The sequence below is a fragment of the Durotheca rogersii genome, assembly GCF_024521655.1.
Source record: "Durotheca rogersii strain YMJ 92031201 chromosome Unknown GGS23scaffold_1, whole genome shotgun sequence".
Classification (NCBI taxonomy): Eukaryota; Fungi; Ascomycota; class Sordariomycetes; order Xylariales; family Xylariaceae; genus Durotheca; species Durotheca rogersii.
This window is the reverse complement of record NW_026251232.1, coordinates 397,299-415,573: the sequence shown is the minus strand read 5'-3', so window position 1 is coordinate 415,573 and position 18,275 is coordinate 397,299. Positions and strand designations below refer to the sequence as shown.

Sequence of the window (18,275 nt, the reverse complement as noted above, 5' to 3'; positions counted from 1 at the left end):
GCTGCGAACGGAGCACGCGCGCCGACGCCGTATTATCGTCTCAGATAACATATATTGTCCGGCAACCTCCCTCCGGTGGCTTATTAAAAACTTTTGTACAGATAGATTACCACCTTGAACCCGTTGTGGTTATTGCCCCCCTCTCTTCCCTCCTCCCCCCCCACCTGTCTTCCATGCTTACCCGATGTATTCCCAGAAACGAGATCCAGTGCCACACCCAAACATCCAATAACGCATGACGCGGCGCCGTTAGCGAGCGGCTGCAGGTGGGCTGATAGATAACCAGGTTGGGGGGTACGGCCTGTTATCTCGTCACCGTCCTACGACGGCGTGGGGCTGCGAGACTTGTGAGACGGGGCGATGCTGGTCGATCTCCTCTCTAAAATCGCCTGATAGCCGGCGACAGTGAGGGCAGCTAATTGGACAGGCACTAGGATGACGGATAGGTAAAGGGCCGTCCGGCTTTCGTCACATAGGGTTTTGAAGTGCGGCTTCAAAGCCATGCCAACGAACCCCCATTGACAGCTCCAGCTCTGCAGCGTATCATGAGTCGTCGACGCGTTGACAGCATAGAAGAAGATCATGCTGATCATGACAGACACGAAGCCGACGAAGGGCGCAGCCAGACTGAGGGGCGTGTGGACGGGAGTCAGGTTGCGAAGCTGTGATGAAACTGTCAGCACAAGCTATAATACTAGGGATAATGTTGACGGAGCTTGCGACTCACTATTTTGACCTTGCTAAAGAGCAGAGACGCGACACTGACGGCGACAACGATGGCGCTATCGACGACCAGCGCTACGGTGGGCCGGAGATCGAAGCGATCGGGCCATAATGGTAGGTGGAAATCGGTCGAGAGACGAGTGGCGCGGTACACGGCCAGAGTATCGGCCGAAGTCCCGAGGATGGTGAGACCGCAGAGGAGGGCGAGTCCGGTAAGACCGACGCGGGCACTGTCGACGAGACGGATCCTCCTCGCGTGTTCTTGGAAACGAAGGTCTCGGGGGTCGACCTCCAAGTCGGAGACGGACACAGCGCCCTTTTCTTCGGCAGACATTATGGGGCGCGAAGACGGTGGTGGCCTAATGGAAAAATAGATGGGCAGATATGCGCCGGTCCGTTTCCGACGCTGTCGGAAAGCTGGCGGTGCTATATAGAAGGAGAGGCGGATATTTAGGCCGGGCGAGGCTAAGTAGCAGAGAAGAATAGAACAAGAAGCAAGGGAAAATGAGACAAGTTCAAGGAGAAGAAAGAAAGAGAAAAAAACAGCGAAAAGAAGCCCAAGTGGGAGAACCGAACTTGGACGAGAGATGCTGAAGACAGACGATGACCCTACAAGCGGCGGATGCGAAGGAATATATCGACATCGCCAGCCAGCCGCGACGGCGACCGTCGACCACAACCTACCGTCGACCGCGGCGCCAATGCGGTAGTAGCACGGAACGAAACCGCGGGGGCCTTAGCGCTCGAGGCGCGCGACGGATGCTAAGGATAGCAGGTCTTAGCTGCGGGCGAATATAGCCCAGCGCTGGCTGGTCTTGCCGGCCTACACGCCTACACGCCCGCCCTGTCTCTCTGTACGGCGACGGCGAGGCGCCCATGCACCCGCTTCCCTAGGTCACATACCTACATCCCGTGCACGCCCCCAGAAGCCGTCACTACCTCGACGGGGAGGGCGGCAAGGCCGTAGGACCGATGGAGGGAGGGAGGCTTCGTGCATGCGCATGTGCGCGTAGCGGGTGGTGTAATACCTGTGGACGCGCTAGACGCGTGCGACGGAAGAAGGGGAGGAGACGAAGCTGAGCAGACGAGAGACAAGATAGAAATTGAAGGGGTTGCCCAGTAATAGCGGGTTAGGAGGTAGGTAGCATGCAATTTTCCCTCTGTGCGCGTTTCCCCTCTGGTTGGATGGCGGGGCCACCAAGGAACAGGGAGGGGCCACAGACCGGCAGGGACCGCTGATAGGCGCGATCTGTGATAAGGTTGCCACCGCGGCTGTCGATTGGCCCGGGCCACGGCCTATATTTAGGGCCGTCACCGCGTAAGCGCCGCGGTTTCGCTCGCTCGCTCCCGACCCGACGCGGCGACGAGCCAGTAAGAGAGGAGGAACAGCTGAGGGGGGAGGGGGGTAAAGGTGGGGGTGGGGCCCGGATAGGGATTACTGGCTCGCTCAAGGCACCTGATGTTACTGGGTATGGACCTAATTGTTCTAAGCCTTTAGGTACCTCACCTCACCTAACTTTAGGTACCTCTAGGTAGGTAGCCTTACACGGCCAATGGCGCCAGACGAGAGAGATGGGATCTGCCCTTCTTCATTTCTCCCTGCCTGTCTCTCTCTCTCCTCGGCGCTATCGAATCCGCCGGCTGTAGGTAAGTACCTAAGCTACGTGGACGTGGGAATGGGTCAACTTATCCGTGCGGAAGCGCCTGTCGCTACCCAAGCAAGAATAACGCATGCGTGGTTTGAACACAGGAGGTTGCGCTGGTTCGGTGTATGGTTTCAGGTACCCGTGAAAGCTGGCTCGGCTGCGATCCAGAACCTGAGATATGGCCCCTCTCTCGCGTCTCTGGGGAATCCACGGCATCCACCAAGAGATGACCCCCGTACGTGTAAACACGGCGGCGGTAAGGGCGTCAGACTCGATCAGAGGATTGGTTTGTCCGCGCCCATTCGCATATTACTGCTTCGCCAGCAGAACGTTAGCGTCCCCGTTAGCTTCCACAGGTCTTTCGCGAGTGCCATCGTGTCTCACTCGAATATACCTATTATTCCCGTCTTCTATCGACCTGGCGCAGACAGAACGGCGGAGTCTGACACCACAACCGTACCTGTAGGGTTGCATCAATCTCGATGCCTCTTCTCCGGGGCCTCCTCGCATTCATCGACACATCATCCGGCCTGTGCATGGAGCATGCAGCTCGTGTCCGTCTCAGCTTCCCGAACCGGACCTTCTTATGTAAGTGTGTATGGAGATCTCTCCCCTGGTGCGCCTACACCCTACGTGAGAGACTCGCGGGTAAACTTTTTTGACGTAGGCTTGTCTTGTCATCCTGGTATACAAGTACATACGTGTATGTTATGTCTTGCTTACACGCCCTGTCGTCTACGTACTCTATCGTCGCGGCAACGAATTGCTTCCTTGCATATTCATGTCTTGCAATGAACTGATTTTTGCCTGACGCCCCAACGGGCGTCGCACCGTGGACCAGTAGAGGGCTCGTGGGCCGCCAGCAAGTTAGCTGGTCACTACCAACGTGTAATCCCTCGCGTTACTCACGTAGTGCGCAACGACTCGCCGTTTGCTCGGCCGAGTGGGGAGGCCGGGGGCCTGTGGCGGGCCGGCTGGCGCCTTGTTTGTTAGAAGAGAGACGAGCTGAGCAAAGAACAGCAATAACAAGGCTCTCTTGACCTGCAGGACGCCGATGGCCACAAAATCCACGTTGACTGCCTAGCGATATCTCGTCTCGGTTCCCTGTAGAGGCGACTTCGGTCGGCCACGACTCGAAAAGGCGTGTCGGCCTACGCCATCGAGCATCGACAAAGTTGTTCTCGTGGGGCCGTAAAACCCCGACGGTGTATGTGTGCTATGTACCACCTGGCTGATTTGTTACAGCCAGGGTGCGATATCACACGCTCTGCGAACTGGGGCCATCCCCGGCACGTACGTATGCATCCCGATAGCTTTGTGCCGGTGGCCCGGAACCGAGGGGATCTCCCAGGGTTTCGAATATGTACCTGTTGACTCGCCACATGCCGTACATAGATGGCCGTATAACCCTTCCGCAGAGCGGCGCGGTCCCGCTTTATACCAGCGCTGGATCGAAGATAGACAGCGGGGGGGTTCCAGACGAAACTAAACATGGATAGAGATCTGCTTAGAAGCGAGGTAGTTCTCGCCCAGGAGACCGAGTCTTTCCTTTTCCCAGCTCGTGCCTCCCGGGAACGGAGCGAGAGATGATGTGCGCCGAAGACCTGAGATAGGGACTAAGCGCAATGCCGTCTCGCGCGTTTCCTTCCCGTGGTGGTACTTGGGTATCCAAACTCGTACGCACCTCGCCAGGTCTACACTACACTGTGAACGCTAGCACTAAGTGGCGGTCTGGTCGTGTTTGTTTGGGTCTCAAGTGAGATAGTGTGCGTACAGCAGCATTCTCTGGGACTATTCCAGCATACCGCAGTTTGTTCCTTTGATTTTGATGAGAGCTCGCCACAGCCATACCGGCCTAGGAATAGTCTGACAATAGGCGCACGACGGCGTTTGGGATGTTAGGATCTTCGTTAGAGCGAGCCTGTAGACGGGCGTCGGAACTATAGGAAGGACGGCACCACCACCGCCAGTACCATCCAAACTGTCGGGTCGAGTGGATCCCTCCGAAATCTGGAGGCACAGTTGGGTTCTGTAGATCAGCCGCCCAGTCTTCTGAGAGAAAGTGTTTGCAGCGAAAATGGATGCCAACGGTATACGTAAATGGAGGTCGGCTGGACTAGTCTTGTGCGGCACACACGGCCAACAACTCGGCGGTCAACTGACTGTGCTACTGCTTTTTGTTCGATATGACTTTTTTGGGTAGGCTGAATCTTCTTGCCCGACGTAACCTCGGCGATACCTGGCTCTGTGGGTTAGACCCGGGAAAGTCAGGTTCTTATATATATGCACGGGGACGAGGTGTCCTTTGTCCCGTCCCGGGGACAGATCCCAACCAGCAGCATCTTTACCGCCTCCCGTCTCTCTGGGTTTGGGCTCGTACTTGACCGTGCCCTTGGGCCCATACCGCCCATACGGTGCCACCTCCTTGCTGTCGGCGATGGCCATTGAAGAAAAGTTGGTAGTGGCGGGGGGCAACCTCGGGATCTTCGTAAGTCTAACTAACTATGGCGAGAAGGGACGAGAGCGAGCGGGACTGACAAATCTTAGCATCTCTTCCCATATCTTCCCGCCGAAATCCGGCTCGAGATATGGAACCACAACCTCCCGGGGCCCCGTATAGTTGAGATCAAGTGCACCCGCAGCGCCACGATCTTCGAGCCGCAATATGGGGGCAAACCTACTCCTATTTGCACGTCCGCATCGCCAATTCCGATTAACTTGCATACGTGCAGAGAGTCTCGGCTTGAGGGGTTGAAACGATACCGGTTGCTGTTCGATATCGGTCCCCAGGCTGGCCGCTTCTTCTTCGATCCCCTCAGGGACACGCTCTATTTCGGCGCGAGAGACGGAGCCGAGGCTTCGGAGACGCAGCTTGACACGTTGATATCGCTGAGCTCGCCAGAGGAATTAGCTCTCGTGCGCCACGTCGCCATCAACGAGGCGCTCATGCCAAGTGATGGTGGCCGTAATGGCGCCGCGGGTGGCGCTGGCGCGCGATCCGCTGAGCGCATCTTGCGCCAGGTGAACCAACATTTCGTCGGCCTAGAGCAACTCACTTTTGTCTGCGACGACAGGAACCCTGTTTACAGCGCAGACGCCGCCTTCGTCGAGCCAGGCCGACGAAACCGACTTCTGGAGCGGCGCATCCAGACGGCGATCACCGCTGTCGAAAGGCGGCAGCATCACTTTAAGTCGCCTCGATGGCGCGTCCAAACCATTGCTGCCGAGCCCGATCTTCCTGTCTACGACCAGGAAATTTTGGGTTATCAAGGCCGCCGCTCGTCCTTCTTCAAGCGGGCTCGACTACCGCAGTATAGCAAGCTCTTGGCCAACTGAAACCGTGCGGCGCGCAGAGGACCATTCGAATAGATGGAATGCTAACCAGTACCCCTACTAGGTAGGTATAGGTTGTTATTGGATAGTATTAGGCCGGAGAGGGGGTGTCGGGTCACTGGCGCGGAATATCTCCTGTCTTCTAAGGGGTCCTGCGCAATTGAATTAAGGAGCATAATGAAACCACTATAGGCGCTTAGGTAATCGAACTACATACACGTGTACCCAGAATGTGTATCTATGCAGTTACGTAATTAAAACCTAAGGAATCCTGAATCCATTTTGTTGTCCGAGCTCGTCTCAATTGACTTATCGCCCCTCCAAAATCCTGGGTGGCTCTCGCGCGGTAAAAAAAAATCAAAAAGAATTCGGTTGGTTAACACTTACCTATCGACAAGAACTCGCCCACCGCCTCGCTCCGGATTTTCTCTTCTTAAAGAAACCGACACCTACAGGGTCCACGACGTGAACCATGCCCGGAAGAACGAAAGCTAACGGCGATGCGCCGGAGGAAGTAGACGTCAACATGGATGACGCCCCCCTGTCAGCGCAGAAACCCGTCGAAGGGGAGGAGGCGGAGGAGGAGGAGGAAGAAGAGGAAGAGGAAGAGGAAGAAGAAGAGGAGCCCCAACGAGTCCGAATCGTGCGTCCCACACAGTAACTTGATGTGGGGGAAGGTATGCGCTGATAATATACAGTTGCCTGGATCCTCTAACACGGCAGCTTCTTTCGAATTCTTGAAGGAGGGCCACACGCTCGGGAACGCTCTGCGATACATCATCATGAAGAAGTACGGATGTTTAGAATTTGGTTTCTTGACCTCGAAGAAGGCAGCTAATTGCCATGTAGCCCCGATGTCGAATTCTGCGCGTACGCCATCCCACACCCCTCGGAAGACAAGATGAACTTGAGAATCCAAACATATGGTAAAGCACGCCAGATTTTCCTCTTCCTGGGGCCGGTGCTAACCGTTCTGCAGGCACGACGACTGCCGCCGCCGCATTGGCTAAAGGTCTTCAAGATTTAGACGACCTTTGTGACATCGTTGCAGACAAGTTCTGGTCCGAGCGCGATAAGTTCAATGCGCAACCGGAGCAGGCACGCAAGAGGCGGGAGGAGGCAGACGCGAGAAGGGCTACGGGATCCGGGGCGGCTTGAGAGAGAACGCGGCGGGGCGGGCAGTAACGGCATTTTTTTCGGGCGTTCGGAGTACGAGAGACAATATTCTCAGGTGGTAAAGTGTTCACCTGGTCTGGCTATGTACAATACAGGGGTGGGATATGATACCAGTACCTAGTTGCGACCCTATCATGCTGTTAGTTGGAGCTTCTAGCCCCCAAGGCGCTGTAATGGAGAAACCTGCCTCTATGAAACCCTTCATGAAGCTGTCTGGTAGTCTGTCTGCCCCTCGGAAATTTTCGGTCTTAAAATACGACATAACGTGTGTAGTTTGCTTCCAGTAATTCATCGTTTCCTATCGTACCGTAGCTCATCAGTGTATGCTTCTTCCGAACGGATATATTATTCGGGCCCCGAAGCTCCTCCCCCCTTCCTAGGTTGTCGAGCCGCATGAGGCTGGGCCTAGATCTACCAAACGGACTGACCTGGTATTCTGCGTTGTTCTTCAGGAGCAGCACATCGACGACCGCTAGATTGTTCACGAATCGGTTCCGCTCGAATTCCTGCCGCATGCGCGTGCGGATGACGGGGACCGGGAAGTTGATGGAGTACATGGTCTGGATCTCGGGCGCCTAAACGATAACACCCTGTATTAGCCGGCGCTGAACCTCATACATTCTCGGAGCTGATGCGCTTCATAGCAGTCGTAGCGCATTAAGAGGAGAAGGGCGAGGAAGAGGGAGGGTGCCGTACTGCTCGTAACCATTCTCTGTATGCCGTGAGTACTCGTTGCTTTGCGTCGGCCCAATTGGCGGCTGCGAGCTGGGTCAGCAAGGCGTCGTCGGGATGTGCGAGGATGGGTACCGACATTGTCGGGTCGTCCGCGCAAGTTGCGTGGGTAAGATCGCCATGGCGGATGAAGTCTGGTGGTGCTCCTGAATATGAGGCTCGGTCGGTCTACCCGGTCACATTCCACCTTGAGGTAGACGGATGGGACGGCGGGCGCGGGCATGACTGGGAATTGACCGAAGCCTAGCCACGTTGCTTAGTCATCTGACATAACCGTGTGGCGTAACCATTTAAGTTGAGGCACACCGATAGATTCAGCCTTCACTTCTGGCGAAGCTTCACCTTAATTGAAGATATCCTCTCAGCCCCGCCCCGCCAACGAGCATCTCATGCGACGTCAGCGCTTGCCCTTGGCTCCGAATCTACGAATCTACCTCCTGCCCGACGCGAGACCGACCTTTCACTCACCCCGACATCTACCTATCTAGCCCCAATCCGCCAGCCCCTACCTCGCGCGAACAGAGCTCTGCCGGTCCGTCCGTCCGCGATGCCGGCGATACGCTCGCACGGGGCCTCGTCGCGGCAGAAGAAGCCGCCGGCGGGGTTCGACGACATCCGGGACGACCTCGAGGTGTTCGCGATCAAGATGAAGGACGCGCAGAACGCACCGCCGACGGCGGGCGGCGGCGTCGCGGCCCCGAAGCACCAGGCGCAGTGGCCCATCTTCCAGATCGCCCACCAGCGCAGCCGCTACGTCTACGAACTCTACTACGAGAAGGAGGCCATCAGCCGCCCCCTCTACGACTGGCTGCTCAAGAACGGCTACGCCGACCCAATGCTCATCGCCAAGTGGAAGAAGCAGGGTTACGAAAAGGTGCGTCCGTATATACATAGACCCACATATATCTGCTGGTCTCGCCGGTCCTGGCCGGCAGGAAACGAGGAAGACGGAGACGAAGAAATCCGCTAACTGGACGTTTTACAGTTGTGTTGCCTGCGCTGCATCCAGACCAAGGAGACCAACTTCCAATCGACATGCATCTGCCGAGTTCCGAAAGCCCAGCTGAAAGACGAGCAGGACGTCCAGTGCGTCAACTGCGGCTGCCGGGGCTGCGCGTCGAGCGACTGAGAGAGGGAGAGAGTTAGAGTCAGGGGGATTTTAACATTTCGTGTATACGGATTCGCTGGGCATCACTTGTGGCATTACGGCATGGCGGCATAGTGGCGGCGTTGGTGGTGGATTCTCTCTTGGTAATCGCGGTTGGGATTCGTTCTACTGGTTTCTATCATCAAACTATACGCCTGTTTCGGGGTACGGGCCATTTCTCCCCACCATCGTTTCCATTTCTCGCGTCCGTGGCCTGGGAAGATATCGCAAACCAAGCTGCAGAGGAGTGGGAACCACAAAAGGTCACTAGATCAAAAAGCTATATTCTCTGGCGGGGCCGGTATGCCTATGGTATGATGCGTCGCTATCGACTTCGTCAATTTTATAATACTCGTAATGTCGTGTTCTCGTTCGTCTATCGTTCATCCGCATTATCGCCTCGCGAACCCTGTTTTCCCCTTCCTATGACCGAAGCGCACACTGGTGGGTACGAACTGCAATGCGGACATGGCACCGGCCAGATCTTCCATCTCGGTGTCTGGGGCGGCAGCTGGGAATGGAGGAGCTTCGGCCACCGTTTGCGTTTTCGTCTTCTCGGTCGCCGTCTTGGCGGTCTCTACCTGTTGAGGACTCTGGGCACCGGGTGCTGGCGCCGCCTTGGGCCCGCTTGCGTTGGTAGCTGCGGAGGACCTTCGCCGACGATGCCCGCCTTCGAGGAGTAAGGACTGCCTCCCGTCTACACCCTCCTTGCTGACGGCGAAGAAGTAGTTCTTCGGGTACATGTGTTTGTCGATGAGATGGCTACGTCTCTTCTGCGGCGTCCTGCATTTTCGATCGCAGCCCTCGACGAAACAAGAATACTACGCAATCGTGGTCAGCCACGGGTCACGTTGCAGACATGCTCACTAGGGACTCTCCTTACCGTGTGCTCGCCCTTTTCTCTCTTCACCGCCACGAAGACGTCGTGGCATTCTTCGATGTGAACATTCAACAAATATTCTGAGGGCAAGTTCTTTCCGCACTCTACGCAGCGGTTCGTGTGAGTGCGGTTGTGATGCGACTCATATTCGGCGTAGGTCTTGAAGGAGAGCACCTCGCGATGGGGAGGAAGGGAGCATCTCATGGCAAAGGTGTCAGTGGTGTTGACGGCGGACTCGTCGAGCTCTGCGATTTTCGCGGGGGGGATTGCTGCTGCCTCTCGGGGACTCGTCGAACCATCCGGCGTGGCTCTGCTCGGAATACTCTCGGGCTCTGGTGATGAGTAGTCTCCGCCTTCATCAGGCTCGCGTGAGCGCTTCATCTTTATGGTGTATGGGTATGGTGGAGTTTTGGGGCAATTACATGAGCAAGACTGCGGTCAACGACTTAATATGACTGTATGAGCATACAGCAGCCAAGCAGGGGAGAGGGATGTGACGCGGTTTTGGTTGATCGTTGGACGGCCGCGGAGGTAGTGAGGGAGTGATAGCAAGATCTGATCAGGGTGACCCGAGCTTGCGCTGTGGGGTCCGACGTGTGCAAGAGTAAAATATACCCAGGTGTATTATGTACAACCTACCTACCTCTTACGTTGAACGGTAGGTACCTATGGGTAGAACAGGACGGGGAGCTGGAACAGCATATAATCTATGGTCACTATGCTCTCAGAATATTCGAGATCCGAGAGAGAGAGAGAGAGAGAGAGAAGAAGACAGAGATAGAAACGGCTGCAGCAGGACGTCGAGGTAGATTTATAGAACGGGGTCGCCAAAGCGTGGCCAGAAGCAGACGTGGACGTACATATATTAGGTACGTTAGGTACCTTTGCCTACCTGGGTATACCTGTTATATTTGCATAAGCATCTACCCGAGTTACTATACGGAGGGGGAGTTGTTATAGACAGTATATCCATAATAGTACCGAAATATAAGCAACTAGATCTAGTAAAGGTAGCCTTAATTAGCTACTCTTTCGAAAAAGTTAAAATATTTATAACTATCCTCCGGATAGGATAATAAAACCTATATTATGAATTTTATTATCTATATATATTATATTTCTTATATAATTATTATAATCATACTATTTTTTTTATTTATTGTATAAATTATAAATATTTTCGTTAAATAATGTTTTAATATAAAGTCTTTTACTTAAATATACTTTCATACTATAGTGAGAAATACGTCTGAGAGTATAGTTTCATGCTCTTTATAAGTATAAAATAAAGATAAAGCTCGGTATGAAGCAGGTTTCCGCCTAATCTAGTTAGAGCTGGTCTGCGATCTTAGTATGAATAGAACCTGAACCTGAACCTGAACCACCTGAAGCAGTAACTCATGCATACCTACTGTCCGATTTCTATTCCATTCCATCACCACATTCTCCAGAATGACCGGGCCGGACGAGTCGCCATGTCGGATCCTGGTTATGGCCTCTGGCTTTGGCTCGAACTTCCAGGCTCTCATAGATGCTATATCTACGGGTCAGCTTCGGAATAGCCGCATCATCTCCCTCATCACGAACCGGAGAAATGCACACGCAATTGTTCGAGCGGATGAAGCAGGCAGGAGCTCTCCCATGCACATGTATACAGCATGCAACTAATTCACGACCAGGCATCCCTTGGGATTACTTCAATCTAATCAGCAACGGGTTCTTGCGGAAGGGAGAAATAGACGAACAGAAAATATCTGAAGGCCGTCAAAGATATGATGCTGCATTGGCCGCGAGGGTTCTATCAACAGATAAGGAAAGGCCTGAGTTGATTATTCTCGCTGGTTGGATGCATGTCTTCTCGGGTGCTTTCCTAGAACCTGTCGAGAGGGCAGGGGTGCGGATAATCAACATCCATCCGGCACTACCCGGTAAGTTCTAAAAGATGATGCTGGGTCTGACCACTCACAATATGCACAGGGGAGTTCGATGGAGCTATGGCGATTGAGCGAGCTTTCGAAGAATTTAAGGCTGGGCGACTAACACGCACGGGTATTATGGCCCACTACGTAATTGATGAGGTGGACAGGGGTACTCCTATCGTGGTTAAACAGGTTGAGTGGAAGGGAGAGGAGCTAGAAAAGTTCAAAGAGAGGATGCATTTCCACGAGCACGAGCTGATCGTGAAGGCAACGGCGAAGGTGGTGCAGGAGATAGTGGAGGGCAGGGGAACGTAAGTCCCGAGACGTCCCAATATCCTTGAGCTGTAGGTATACGCCACTGCAACAACCTTCGTTATGAAATCAACATGCCTCTTATAGGAGGGCATGGCCTGAGATGTTGTCTGTGAGGTGGTGGTTGTGGATGTGTAGGTACTACTGGTTTCTCGTCGTTGGGGCCCTTATCCTTGGGCAGCACCAGAGCGGCCAAAGTGTTATATGTCTAACTGAGGTGTACGCAAGCTATAAGTCCTCCCCAACGCCGTTCGACAGATCCGTCGGCTAGGTGATCATTGCGTCACAAACATTGTTGCGTGATCACATCGTCTGGATCGCAGGGTGGGAAGGACCCTTTATGAGTAGAATCTGTCCTGGCCTTGACGATAGCACTGATAAGCGCGAGAGGTCGACAGCCGCATAATCACGTGGCTAGGCACCACACCTCAGGCACCACCGTTAGTGCGAGGAACCCACCACAACTTCCATTTCAAGAAACACACCACACCCCCAAGATCGCAACATTGATCAAGTTTTTATACCAACGAGGCTACGAACCCTTGCCTACCACCTGCGGCCGGCAGCTCTGCATCTCACCCGTTACTGGGTTTTTTATGGGATCCAATTCTTTCCCGAGTAAGGCTGTGGAAGTGCTACAGGCCCTCGGGCCTGCCAGGCACAACGTCTCCCAGGAGCCCTGCAGCTCTGGGGGCAAGTGAGAGTGGACAGTGTAAGTCTATTCTCAGTGTTGCATGCTAAGCGGCGGCTCGACCGCGTGTCTACGGATTGCCGGTTTAACTATGAACTCTTCGCACTATACTTATTAAGTTATTTAATACGTGATTCAAAATTAAAATTAATAAATATAATAATACATACAATGTAATTAATTTGATTTAAATAAGTTAAGTTAAGCTTACGCTAAACTTAACTTAAAGACTTTTTTAATAACTCTAGATATATCTATATATAAAGCTATAGAAAGGTGTAATTAAATACTTATATACACTGTACAGCGCATATACAACGAGATGGCATCTGAAGTACCTACCTACCTTAGGCAAGTAGGTAGGTAGGTAGGTAGGATAGAAGTTAGGTAGGTACCTAAGGTACCTAACCCAACCTCTAAGAGGCACCTGGTAGGTACTTAGGCTAGGCAACTAAGGCAATGCCCTCAGGTTACTTGCCCACCCGTTCAGCTCAGGTCCTAGAAGTTCCAATCCTCGGTGCCAGCCTAAGAACTTGTGGTAACATCGAGTCCCCAACGGCGTTGTTCACGACCTGGCGACCTGCTCCCGTTCCCATACCTGTAGTAGGACACCTGCCTTGATCTCGGCAAGGTTGTTGCCTACCCACCTACATAGGTACCTAACATGACCTGCAAATTTCGGGAATGAAACCGCATGGCACCTAAGGCTGAGTGCGGTACCTTGCAATTTGAATATTTGTAGCTACCCGAGGTTACATATGCCTAGCCGTAAGGAGGTCCCCACCGGGTACATCCGACAGGCTGGTAGGTACCTGTTCGTGCACCTGAGGCGGGTGTTGGTGGCTGCTTGGGCAGGCTCACAGATTTTAGCAGAGCACCTAGAAGCGTGCTGTGACTGTTCCCCCGCCGCCCCCCCTCGACTGGGAGACCCTTCCCTACACGTACTTTTTGTGATCGACACCACGTTAGGAGCTGTTTACCAATTCATCCAACGAGGTCGTCTGCCTCACCTCCTGCCTTCACCTTGTTGCCCTTTTCCTTCACCCTAGACATTCTCTGCCACCTCGTGTACCATAGGCCTCTTCCAGGCGTCCCGCGATCGCTCCCCGGCTCGTCGTGAAAACAACATCCGTATTGTCGTCAGCAGCCGAAGGCGCATCCATCAGCTCTCTCAGTGATCATCTTCGTTGCATTTCTCATCATCCCTTCCCCTCAGCAGTCTTGGGTGCCGGAGATCTCTCGAGACGAGCCATCTCTTCTCTCCCCCCCATAACGAACCGCAAATGTTCCCGATATCTTCCTCCGAGAGAGCTAGCCCGGCAACACATTCTACGGCGCCATCTAACATTTCCCCGTCGCATCTGTCGAGCTATGGATATCCTCTGCGTCCTCGCATCCGGTTCGACTCTGTGTGATCCTGTTCACTGGCTGTGAGCTGTCGCAGCCCTCTCAGTCAACTGCACAACCCTTTGCGCCCACCCGCGCCGGCGGCTCTACTTTGCCGCCACCAACAAGCACCGAACCTGGTTTCGAATCCCCCCCCCATCGTCACCTCCTACCCATCCACAATGGCGAATCCACGAGACAAGGCCAGAGCGAGCTGGAGGTATGTGCAGAGGACTTGGTGCTGCGGACCCGACAACTTGACACTCCGCGTGATCGTGGCTGACTCCGATGGCAGTGATGCCCAGAAAATCCGCCCAGACATAACGGGCAAGCTCTCGAGCCTGAAGAAGGAGCGTGGCAATACGAACACTACATCCCGTTTCGAAGAAGTTGAGCAGACCATGGCCGAGTAAGGCCTCGACCCCGCTACCACGCCTGCTAGACCCTGGCATATCCGGTGCTAACGTTCCTCCAGATTCCGTTTGGCTTGCATGAATGTCATCGCATATGACTTTGAATATGCCGTCGACAAAAATGTCGAGCATTTTCTGTGGCAGGCTCACACATATCTCAATGGCGAGTACCGAAAAGTCATGAGCCGCCTCATGGCGCAGAATCAGGTCGTGGTGAGACGGAAGCTGGAAAAGCAGTACCGCGGGTTCCTGAGAACCTCCCAGTCTTTTTATCGAGTTTACATACAACAGCTGTCTGGACGCTTCTACATTCCGGAGCTCCACCAGGTCGCCCATGGTACCGATCTCGAGTCCGCCGTGGCTCCTACACCCGACGCGACGCCTCCGTCGCGGCTTCGCGCCCTGATCCTGAAGTCGTGCCAGATTACTCTGGTGCACCTCGGCGACCTAGTCAGATACCGGTGTCAGATGTCCGAGAAGCTTTCGAACTCGAACACGAACTTCGACAAGGCGCTCGAGTATTACGGTCTAGCGAACACCATCGACCCCGACGATGGCTCTGCTCATCACCAACTAGCCGTCTTATACCAGCTTCAGGGCCGGCATCTCGACATCGTGTACCATTTCCACCGTGCTATCTGCATTGCGAAACCGCACGAGTTAGCCCTCGGTAACCTGGAGCGGGAGTACAAGGGGCTGGAGAACCCTCTCTCCAACCGGCGCGGTGTCGCCAAAGACCCATGCGAGACGATGATTACTTGGTTTGTCCGGCTGCATGCCTTCTTCTTCCAGGGGGAGCAGTTTTCTCAGCAGTCCGAGCTAGAGGAGGAAGTGCTGCACCGCGTAGAGATGGCGATGAAGTCCGATGCCGACGAGGCCACCCTGCGCAAGATGATCTTTGTCAACATCGCCGCTTATGACGTGGCGACAAGCAAAGTGAACTGTGAGTGCCCACATCAATCAAATCCCGAGGCGCGTGCCATCGCCTGCTAACCCGAGCCAAAAGCGGCTTGGACCCTTCAAGGATCGCAATCTTGCCAATTTGTCCTGCGATTCAACATTCGCACAATATTGATTCTCCTCCGTCTGCTGAAGACCAAAATCTTGGAGGAGTCTGCGACATCCTCCGCTTCGGACCACGAAGGGGAGGTGGGCGAGGAGGCCGAAAGTGTTATTTGCTTCAGCCCTATCTTGATGAAGCTGCTCCCTCTCCTCCGCCTCTATATCTCATGGATATACGTCGCCCGGGCCGACGTCATCAAGTATCAGGCATATCTCGGGCCGTACGTTAGGGATGTGTATAGGTTCCTGGCTGATACTCTGACTCTGCTCAATTCAACCATTGGCCAGGCCGCCGCTACGACATCGTCCAAATACCTGCTACCGGAAGATACGGAAGCGCTGGGCCTCCGACCATTGGGCGATCGAGATCTGCCGCTATTTCTACAGGTGAAAGACGTGCGGAGCGCAAGCCAATCCAAGAAGCATAAGGCTCCCAAGCCTCGCCAGAGGGCATTCGGCCGACAGTACAAGCCTCGCACGGAAGCAATCTGGCGCGTGAGAGACATCGCATACTGCGGCATCCTGTTGGCCGGGAGTCCAAATTTCCCGGTGGACCTGACCCTTAGACAGCATGAGGGACGAGAAGTCGAATGTTGGACTTTCACCGAAGAATCTACTCCACCGGCCTCCATGGATGAAGCCGGTTTATCGCGCATGCTGGAAAAGCTAAAATTTGGCCGCACGAAAGCCAAACCAGATAGCCCGACGCATGAGGAGCTGGACGCAACGCCATTCGGTAACGATTCGGTGGATGCGCCACCGTCTTTGTTCGGCGATGACGACGGCGATGAGGGTGGTGATGGTGCGAGTCCCGAGCTATCGGATCGATTGGACAAGGGAAAGTCCACCGAAAAGAAGCCGCCGCCGCCGCCTGATTCACTACTTGACACAGATCTGAGTGGAGATAGAGATATGATCAACATGGTCAATAAACTGGTGGATCCAATCGAGGATGTCCGCCCTCAATCGAGTCGGACTCAGACGGATACGACCTACGGCATGGATACGAGTATGGCGAATGACATATTCGGACGGTTTATGACGGGCTCAACGCAGCCATCCCCCGCCGCATCCAAGACTATTCCCAATCTTCCGTGGGATTATTTCTATACGCCAACTCCGCACCGTTCTAGTAACAGCCAAGGAGACAACCAATTGTCGCCTGACGGTAATCACATACCTAGGAGCGCCAACGTCCAACTGGACGGTTTCGGATCGTCTTCCTACTTGAGTGATCTCAGTACGCCTGCTCAACGGGCTCTTGTCTCGGCTATGGACCAGATACCGGCACATCACAATGGCAGAGAGTTCATTGCACATAATTCGCCAAGGCTACCTCAGGGAATGCCAGACGCCAATAGTCGGCAGGGTAGAGGTGTGCCTGATTCGCTGGAAGCATCGCGAAGTGCCGTCCTCGACAGTTTGAATTCGGCTTTAAACGCCCAGCACGGATCGGCTCCGAATAAGACGAGGCAGTCTAATAGTTTGGCGAGCCACGCTAAGCCGCAGAGGTCGATTTCGGGAACTTCTAGTTCGCCATTCCTCTCGGATGTCAACTCGCCTCAGTTGTATAATGCCGGGGATAGCCTCGGTTCTGGCTATGCGGAACGCCCGGCCAGTCAACGTGCCACCGCTGTAAGCTCGCAAAGCCCTTCTGGTCTAGGCACAGTAGGACAATCACCTCGAAAGCGTGACACCTTTCAGGATACCCGCAGCCGATTCCAGAACGTATCGAGCCCGGCGGGTTACGAGTCTGGCTACGCCGCACCCGGAAACCCAAGCTCGCAGGGCGGCGCCGCGAACGGCCGCACAGCGCCAGGCGCGTTCCAGCAACAGTACCCCAGCTGGCTAGGGGAACAAGCCGCGAGGGGGAGCTCTTCTCTCCCCTTCTCGCATCCGAGCAGCCTGTTCGCCGGCACCCCGACGGTCCCTCCCAGCGGCCCCCCCAACCCCGTCTTCTCCAACGGTAACTACTATAACGCCAGCACCCCGTTCGGCTGGCTAGGCGACGGCGCCAACACCCGAGACGATCCCACGCATTTCCGAAGTCAGCTCAAAACCACTATAGGACACACTGCCGATTCTTATGACAAGAAGATTCTGCAGGCTGCGCTCCTCGACGACAACAAGAAGCAGCGCCCCAAGTGAGACGCGAAATCTATCTCGCGTGAGGCCTTGACCGGCTCCACGGCGCCGCTAACTACGGACGGGCTGCAAAAGGGGCTGCGCCGTCCGATCACCGACAGCTCTCTCCCACACGATTCCACTCTTCTCTCCCTCTCTATCATCCGGATCCTCTACGAGTCACGCGCGCAAGAGGGCAATCGTTCGAGTAATGACGGACACTGGCAACGTGGACTCGTTGCGTGTTGCGTGTTTCTCCTCGGTTTTCTCCTCTGTGGACCCGACCGTTGTGCGCGCTACCTACAGTCAGGGCCGGCCCACTCATTATACTACCGCCCGACGACTCCCCATATCGTTTTACGCGAGGACTTCGCGCGCGCTGTCTCATGTGTGCGCGCGCGAAGGAGGAGAGAGATATTGAACAGAAGGGGAACATATCCCGTGTCAATACACACTTGATGAAAGAGGCGAGGAGAGGGAGGATCGAAGAAGAAGAAAAAGAAAGAGCAAGAAACAAGAAAAAAAAGAAATTGTTACCAGTTGTTGAAACCCAGCAAGATGCAAGTTTTTTGTAATCTTTCGCCTTTCGCAATGCACCGCCCGCCCCCCCCCCCCCCTTTGCCTTCCCTTTCCTTCCCGTTCTAGAACGCCGACCTTTGCGCGAAGTTGAGTAACACGTCAAAGCATGGTAGACGATGCACACGATATTTCGTACGACCGACCCGGCCTAC

General features: G+C 54.4%; 9 protein-coding genes across 9 annotated transcripts; 6 read left to right on the top strand and 3 right to left on the bottom strand.

Annotated features, from left to right (window-relative positions):
- Positions 1-150: 150 nt before the first annotated feature.
- GGS23DRAFT_4824 (uncharacterized protein) lies at positions 151-1,739 on the bottom strand. Its single transcript, XM_051514315.1, has 3 exons — positions 1,631-1,739; positions 728-1,485; positions 151-662 (listed from the first exon to the last, which is right to left on the bottom strand). Exons 2-3 carry the CDS (start codon positions 1,055-1,057, stop codon positions 321-323), a joined length of 672 nt encoding a protein of 223 aa, XP_051376669.1. The 5' UTR covers positions 1,058-1,485; positions 1,631-1,739; the 3' UTR covers positions 151-320.
- Positions 1,740-1,899: 160 nt separating this feature from the next.
- GGS23DRAFT_4208 (uncharacterized protein) lies at positions 1,900-3,342 on the top strand. The gene has a single exon (XM_051513757.1). The coding sequence runs from the start codon at positions 2,277-2,279 to the stop codon at positions 3,162-3,164; it is 888 nt and encodes a 295-aa protein (XP_051376668.1). The 5' UTR covers positions 1,900-2,276; the 3' UTR covers positions 3,165-3,342.
- Positions 3,343-4,334: 992 nt separating this feature from the next.
- On the top strand, positions 4,335-5,936 carry GGS23DRAFT_4210 (uncharacterized protein). Its single transcript, XM_051513762.1, has 2 exons — positions 4,335-4,857; positions 4,917-5,936. Exons 1-2 carry the CDS (start codon positions 4,807-4,809, stop codon positions 5,703-5,705), a joined length of 840 nt encoding a protein of 279 aa, XP_051376667.1. The 5' UTR covers positions 4,335-4,806; the 3' UTR covers positions 5,706-5,936.
- Position 5,937: 1 nt separating this feature from the next.
- Positions 5,938-6,903, top strand: GGS23DRAFT_4211 (RBP11-like subunits of RNA polymerase). Its single transcript, XM_051513763.1, has 4 exons — positions 5,938-6,345; positions 6,401-6,492; positions 6,552-6,628; positions 6,682-6,903. Exons 1-4 carry the CDS (start codon positions 6,175-6,177, stop codon positions 6,858-6,860), a joined length of 519 nt encoding a protein of 172 aa, XP_051376666.1. The 5' UTR covers positions 5,938-6,174; the 3' UTR covers positions 6,861-6,903.
- A 188-nt stretch (positions 6,904-7,091) lies between these two features.
- On the bottom strand, positions 7,092-7,929 carry GGS23DRAFT_4176 (uncharacterized protein). The gene is made up of 3 exons (XM_051513728.1): positions 7,690-7,929; positions 7,575-7,636; positions 7,092-7,453 (listed from the first exon to the last, which is right to left on the bottom strand). Exons 1-3 carry the CDS (start codon positions 7,730-7,732, stop codon positions 7,127-7,129), a joined length of 432 nt encoding a protein of 143 aa, XP_051376665.1. The 5' UTR covers positions 7,733-7,929; the 3' UTR covers positions 7,092-7,126.
- A 6-nt stretch (positions 7,930-7,935) lies between these two features.
- Positions 7,936-8,905, top strand: GGS23DRAFT_4150 (cell cycle control protein cwf14). Its single transcript, XM_051513709.1, has 2 exons — positions 7,936-8,484; positions 8,596-8,905. The coding sequence occupies exons 1-2, from the start codon at positions 8,158-8,160 to the stop codon at positions 8,737-8,739; spliced, it is 471 nt and encodes a 156-aa protein (XP_051376664.1). The 5' UTR covers positions 7,936-8,157; the 3' UTR covers positions 8,740-8,905.
- Positions 8,906-9,149: 244 nt separating this feature from the next.
- GGS23DRAFT_591762 (uncharacterized protein) lies at positions 9,150-10,018 on the bottom strand (the record flags this gene model as incomplete). The annotated part of the gene is made up of 2 exons (XM_051517781.1): positions 9,150-9,578; positions 9,641-10,018. 2 exons carry the CDS (start codon positions 10,016-10,018, stop codon positions 9,150-9,152), a joined length of 807 nt encoding a protein of 268 aa, XP_051376663.1.
- Positions 10,019-10,819: 801 nt separating this feature from the next.
- On the top strand, positions 10,820-12,251 carry GGS23DRAFT_543323 (formyl transferase). Its single transcript, XM_051514835.1, has 3 exons — positions 10,820-11,264; positions 11,317-11,565; positions 11,615-12,251. Exons 1-3 carry the CDS (start codon positions 11,090-11,092, stop codon positions 11,869-11,871), a joined length of 681 nt encoding a protein of 226 aa, XP_051376662.1. The 5' UTR covers positions 10,820-11,089; the 3' UTR covers positions 11,872-12,251.
- Positions 12,252-14,002: 1,751 nt separating this feature from the next.
- GGS23DRAFT_4071 (uncharacterized protein) lies at positions 14,003-17,749 on the top strand. Its single transcript, XM_051513637.1, has 4 exons — positions 14,003-14,165; positions 14,241-14,354; positions 14,421-15,301; positions 15,365-17,749. The coding sequence occupies exons 1-4, from the start codon at positions 14,128-14,130 to the stop codon at positions 17,566-17,568; spliced, it is 3,237 nt and encodes a 1,078-aa protein (XP_051376661.1). The 5' UTR covers positions 14,003-14,127; the 3' UTR covers positions 17,569-17,749.
- Positions 17,750-18,275: the final 526 nt, after the last annotated feature.